The sequence below is a fragment of the Mobula birostris genome, chromosome 17 (assembly GCF_030028105.1).
Source record: "Mobula birostris isolate sMobBir1 chromosome 17, sMobBir1.hap1, whole genome shotgun sequence".
NCBI lineage: Eukaryota > Metazoa > Chordata > Chondrichthyes > Myliobatiformes > Myliobatidae > Mobula > Mobula birostris.
Window position 1 is genome coordinate 13,949,287 of NC_092386.1, and position 6,000 is coordinate 13,955,286.

The following is a 6,000-nucleotide window of genomic DNA, read 5'->3' on the forward strand; positions in this document are numbered from 1 at the left end:
CTGACTGCTCCACTGACATCATGTGTAGTATTTTGTCTGATGGCATGACAATGAATTTAGTAAACGTAGTGGCTTTATGCTGTAAACAGTCAGTCTGCTCCCCAGGTTTAAACTAATTGATGTTAAGCACTTGATTCTCACAATATCATCTCAAAGACTTTCAGGGTATGCCTGAGGTGAAGTTTCTTACACACAGAGTGGTGGGTGTGTGGAACACCCTGCCAAGGATGGTAGGAGAGGCAGCTACATTGGGGGCATTTAAGCTCTTAGATTGGCACATGAATGAAAGAAAAATGGAGCGTTATGTAGGAGGAAAGGGTTAGATTGATCTCAGAGTAGTTTATAAGGTTGACACAACATTGTGGGCTGAAGAGCCAGTACTGTGCTATGCATTTCTATATTCTATGCCTTATGTTTTATGTATCTTACTTTCTAAGCAGGTAGTGAATTTGGAAATCGGGGGTGCAAAGAGACTTAGGAATCCTAGTGCAGGATTCCCTAAAATTTTCAATTGCAGGTTGATTCAGTAGTGAAGAAGGTAAGTGCAATGTTAGCATTTATTTCAAGAGGTAATTTTCCTTAATCAATACATAGAGGTCCCAACTAGAGACAGTGCAATACTAGATCTCCTATTAGAGACAAAAGGTTGTGTAGGGGAACACTTTGCATCTAGTGATCATAATCATAGTCATAGTCATACTTTATTGATCCCGGGGGAAATTGGTTTTCATTACAGTTGCACCATTATTAATTAAATAGTAATAAAACCATAAATAATTAAATAGTAATATGTAAATTATGCCAGGAAATAAGTCCAGGACCAGCCTATTGGCTCAGGGTGTCTGACCCTCCAAGGGAGGAGTTGTAAAGTTTGGTGGCCACAGGCAGGAATGATTTCCTATGACGCTCAGTGTTGCATCTCGATGGAATGAGTCTCTGGCTGGATGTACTCCTGTGCCCAACCAGTACATTATGTAGTGGAAGGGAGACATTGTCCAAGATGGCATGCAACTTGGACAGCATCCTCTTTTCAGACACCACCGTGAGAGAGTCCAGTTCCATCCCCATAACATCACTGGCCTTACAAATGAGTTTGTTGATCTTGTTGGTGTCTGCTACCCTCAGCCTGATGCCCCAGCACACAACAGCAAACATGATCACACTGGCCACCACAGACTCGTAGAACATCCAATATTGCCAATAGTTTCAAGATAATTATGGAGAAGGGTAGGCCTGGTCCTCGGATCGAGATTCTAAATAGGAGAAAGGCCTACTCTGGCAATTAAATTGGAATAAGTTGTTTTCTGGCAAACGTTATAAGGAAAGGTTGAATAGGTTATTCCCTAGGAAGAAGACTGAGGGGAGATTTGATTGCAGTGCACAAAATTATGAGGGGTATAGGTAAGGGTAAATGCAAGCAGGCTTTTTCTACTGAGGTTGGGAGGTACTAAAACTATAGGTTGTAGGTTAAAGATGAAATGATTAAAGAGAACATGAGGGGTAATTTTTTCACTTGGTATTGAGAGTATGGATCGAGCTGCCAGTGGAAATGGTGGATGCGGGTTCGAGTTCAACATTTCAGAGAAGTTTGGATAAGTGCATGGATGGGAGGGATATGGAGGGCTATGGTTCAGGTGCATGTTGATGGGACTAGGCAGATAACTCAGCACAAACTAGGTGGGCTGAAGCGCCTTCCTCTGTGTCGTAGTGTTCTATGACTTCATGAGAACTAGAACGTAAAGGCAAGGAGCTAATACTGAGGCTTTATAAGGCATTTGGAGTATTGTGAGCAATTTTGGGTCCTGCATCCATGAAAAGATGTGCTACCATTGGGGGGGGGGGGTCCAGAGGAGGATCACGAATGTGACCCTGGGAATGAATAGGTTAATGTATGAGGAGCGTTTAATTGCTCTGGGCCTGCACTCACTGGAGCTTAGAAGAACAAGGGGAGATCTCATTGAAACCTATCAAATAGTGAAAGGCCAAGATAGAGTGGACTTTGGGGGGGATGTTTCCAATAGTGGGAGAGTCTATGGCCAGAAGGAACTGCCTCAGAATCGAAAGAGCCCCTTTGGGACAGAGATGAGGAGGAAATAGCCAGAGTTGTGAAGTTATGGAATTCATTGCCACAGATGGCTGTGGAGGCCAAGGCATTGGGTATATTTAAAATGAAGATTGATAGGCCCTTGATTAGTAAGGGCATAACGTTATCGGGAGAAAACGAGAATGGGGTTGAGAGGGATAATAAATCAGCCATGATGGAGTGGCTGAATGGTGTAATTCTGCTCCTATGTCTTATGGTTTATGTATTCAGGCAGCCAGATTTTTAACCTTTCTGAGCAGTCTCTTGAGTGAGACAATTCAAATGTAATTCTGATTAAATCCTGATTGAAAGATCTCTGTCCCCTCCATAAATGTGACCTGACATGCTGAGTTCCTCCTGCCTTTTTTGTGTGTTTCTCAAGATTTACAGCATCTGCAGAATCTCTTGTGTTTCCCATTTAAATACATTCAATGTTCTCTGATGCCCTCCTTGACCAACCTGTGTAACCATTTCTTTGATGCCTTTCAGTATGCACCTGCTTAATGGTTAGTCCATGCAGGTTTCCAGCTAATCCTCCAGGATATACTAAAACTAGTATGTTGTACTTTGCATTGAATAGTTCATTGAGTTCATTTACATTGAATAAGTGGCACTGTAGCACAGTGGTTAGCACAGCGCTTTACAGTACCAGAGACCCAGGCTCAATTCCCGCCACTGTCTGTAAGGAGTTTGTACGTCCTCCCTGTAACCGTGTGGGATTCATCTGGGTGCTTCCGTTTCCTCTCACAGTCCAAAGGCATACCAGTTGGTAGGTTATTTAGTCATTGTAAATTGTCCTGTGGTTAGGCTAGGGTTAAATCAGGGGTTGCTGGGCGGTGTGGCACGAAGGGCTCTGTTCCATCTATATCACAATAAATAAATAAAAAGTCATTTAACTGCCCTTCAGTCCTGATAAAGGGTCTCCGTAAAATCATCGTCTGCTTATTCCCCTCTATAGATGCTACCTAACCTGCTGAGTTCCTCCAACATTTTGTGATGCCTTTCAATAAATCATGTCTGACCAGAATGCCTGTGAAAGATTAGAGAAATCTAAAATAGTAAATATATAAAGATATGAAATAAAAATGGAGATTATTTTTATAGCTGTGTCAAAGTTGACAGTTTTGATTATTTACAGATTAATCCATTCAAAACTTGTTCACTTTTATCCCACACAGATAATTCCTTATTGCCAAATCCCATTGTAAATTCAGGAAGGGAAAGTGAGGTATAAACTATAATGTCACTGCTCTATGAAGGAGGTATTTAAAAACCAAAATCAGCAATTAAAGGTTTAGTTAAACACAGGATAGTTAATTCCATGTTAGCTGGAGTGAATCTGATAGGCTGGATAGATAGAAGTAGTCCAAACATGGTGCTGACAGTCACTCAACAGATGATTTAAAGTTGGAAGCAAAGTGGTTGACCTTGTAGGAGCAAACTGGGAGTTGGTGTTCAAAATAACAGGTGATTTGTTTTATAAAAAAACTGGTGTGTACCAGGAGATCAGCCAAAGCCTGAGAGTGGTGTAGTAGCATAGCGACTAGCGCTTTACAGTGCCAGCGATCACTGATTGGGATTCGACTCTTCCCGCTGTTTGTAAAGAATTTGTTAGTTCTCTCCGTGATCATGTTGGTTTGTAAGGAATTTGTACGTTCCCTCTGTGATCATGTGGGTTTGTAAGGAACTTGTATGTTCTTTCCGTGATCATGTGGGTTTCCTCCCGGTTCACACACATTCCAGAAAATCATACGGATTAGAGTGAGTCAATCGTGGCATGCTGTGTTAGCACTGAAGGCATGGTGGCACTTGCAGACTGCCCCCAGCACATCCTCTGGCTATGTTGGTCATTGATGCAAATGATATATTTTGTTCGATGTTCCGATGTACATGTATCAAATAAAACTAATTTATAAGATGTTTATCTTTAAATTTCTGTAAAATGTGTTTAAATGAATTTTGATTGGAAAAGCATGCCCTACATTTCACTGTTCCTGAAGCTGTCATTCCAGAACTAGAATTCACTGATGTGAAGACAAAGGCATACTAAAGCTATTCATAATCTGAAGAGTGTGAATACATTTGCAAAACACTAAGGATGCTTTATTGAAACTATCTGTTCTGTATCTGGTTTGGTAGAGCATTCCTGTCAATTTCAACATCGAGCTGCTGAAAAATGCTCCCAACCCCATGGGTGTGCTCCGTTCGAAGGCCAGCGGTGAACCTCCCCAGTGTATGTCCTGTGCAACGCTATTTGCTGTGAAACGTGCTATTGAGTCTGCACGTGAAGATATTGGACAGAATACGTACTTTCCACTAAGTGAGTATGATCTCTGGGTGTAATACTCAGGATTTCTGATCCTATTTACTTTAATGATCTATTTACTTCAAACAGTTCAATACTAGGCTAAGTAAAAAGCCAAGTGTAGTATCAAGGCTTGTGTGACTCCAAAAATAAATGTGCTGATCTGATTCATTCTGAACTGGATATATTCTCTACCTGTAGGATTCATTCCTGCTTTGGTCACCACACTTCAGGGAGGATGCATCGCTACTGGAGAGGACGCAGAGAGGATTTTCTGGAGTAATTCCAGGGTTGGGGGAATTTTTGCTGTAAGATTAGACTAGACAATTGGAGCTCAAGAGGTTGAGAGGAGATTTGATATACGTTTGTAGGTGCACAAGATCACAGCTCATTTCAATGGGATGAATAGACAGCAGTTCTGGATGGATGGATCAATGACTGAGGACACTGGGGATGATATCCTGTTCAAAAGGTAGAAGGAAAATCCTCCTCACATCCCCCTCTCCCAACACTCTCCCCCCACAACTCTTTTCCCCTTTCCACCCCCCCCCCCCCCCCCATCACCCACTTTTTTCTCTTAAACACCATGGATGAGACATGGTTCTTTTGACAGAGGATACTCTTCTAAAGGTGATGGAAAAACTGCTCCAAGTTATTGTAGAGGATTGGAGACCTTTGAAATCTATCCCCACTCTGAAGGAAGAAAACTGAAACAACTTTTGAACATTATTGAACCACAGCCTTTTCCTTGTTTGGAAGTTAGCATAGTATGAACATTTTATAGATTCTTCGAGGTACTTTAATTGTAAAGAATAGAAAAAATTAAGCATGACAACAAAAGTTCTGGAGGAAAAAATTATTTCAGTTGCATATTAATTAAAATGGTTCTTTTTGACAAAAATCCTAATTTTTTATCAAGATGCTTAATTTTCTGTTTTTTCTCTGCAGATGGGCCTGCAACTGTGGAAGTAATCCAGACAAGCTGCCTTGTGGACTACAGAAATTTTTCAATCTGAAAACCACACTTCATTCTGCTACTCTGCTGAACAATGCTAATAACATGATTTTTTTTGTCTTAATCACAATACTGCACAATATTTTGTAGTATCACCTCTATATCCTTACAGTCTTAAACTTCATTGTTTAAACTTATAGTAATCATCTCTTTACATCTAATGAAAAGCTCTCGGGTAAGTCCAGTGGGGAGAAGATTCAGGATTTCATGATGAAATAATGCTAAGCAACACACACAAAATGCTGGTGGAACGCAGCAGGCCAGGCAGCATCTATAGGAAGAAGTACAGTCGATGTTTTTTTTATTCTCTCTCTCTCCCTCTCACAAACACTCCTTGCCTGCTCTCCATCTTCCTCTGGGCTCCCCTCCCCCTTTCTTTCTCCCTAGGCCTCCCGTTCCATGATCCTCTCCCTTCTCCAGCCTTGTATCCCTTTTGCCAATCAACTTTCCAGCTCTTAGCTCCATCCCTCCCCCTGCTGTCTTCTTCTATCATTTCGGGTCTCCCCCTCCCCTTCCCGCTTTCAAATCTCTTACTATCTCTTCTTTCAGTTAGTCCTAACAAAGGGTCTCGGCCCGAAACGTCGATTGTACTTCTTC

General features: G+C 41.5%; 1 protein-coding gene across 8 annotated transcripts in view; it reads left to right on the top strand.

Annotated features, from left to right (window-relative positions):
* LOC140211509 (xanthine dehydrogenase-like) overlaps window positions 1–5,644 on the top strand; it is a 134,422-nt gene extending 128,778 nt beyond the window's left edge. For 5 of the 8 annotated variants that reach the window (XR_011889496.1, XR_011889493.1, XR_011889492.1 and 2 more), the window contains exons 29-31: window positions 4,223–4,403; window positions 4,590–4,860; window positions 5,337–5,415. Coding sequence is in view for 3 of the 8 variants with exons in the window: in XM_072281284.1 (XP_072137385.1) it covers window positions 4,223–4,403; window positions 5,337–5,404 (249 nt within the window). In the remaining 5 variants the exon portion in view is untranslated. Of the gene's footprint in view, window positions 1–437; window positions 539–4,222; window positions 4,404–4,589; window positions 4,861–5,336 lie in introns of those variants that run through there. The other 3 variants (XM_072281284.1, XM_072281285.1, XM_072281286.1) reach the window with 3 other exon arrangements.
* Window positions 5,645–6,000: the final 356 nt, after the last annotated feature.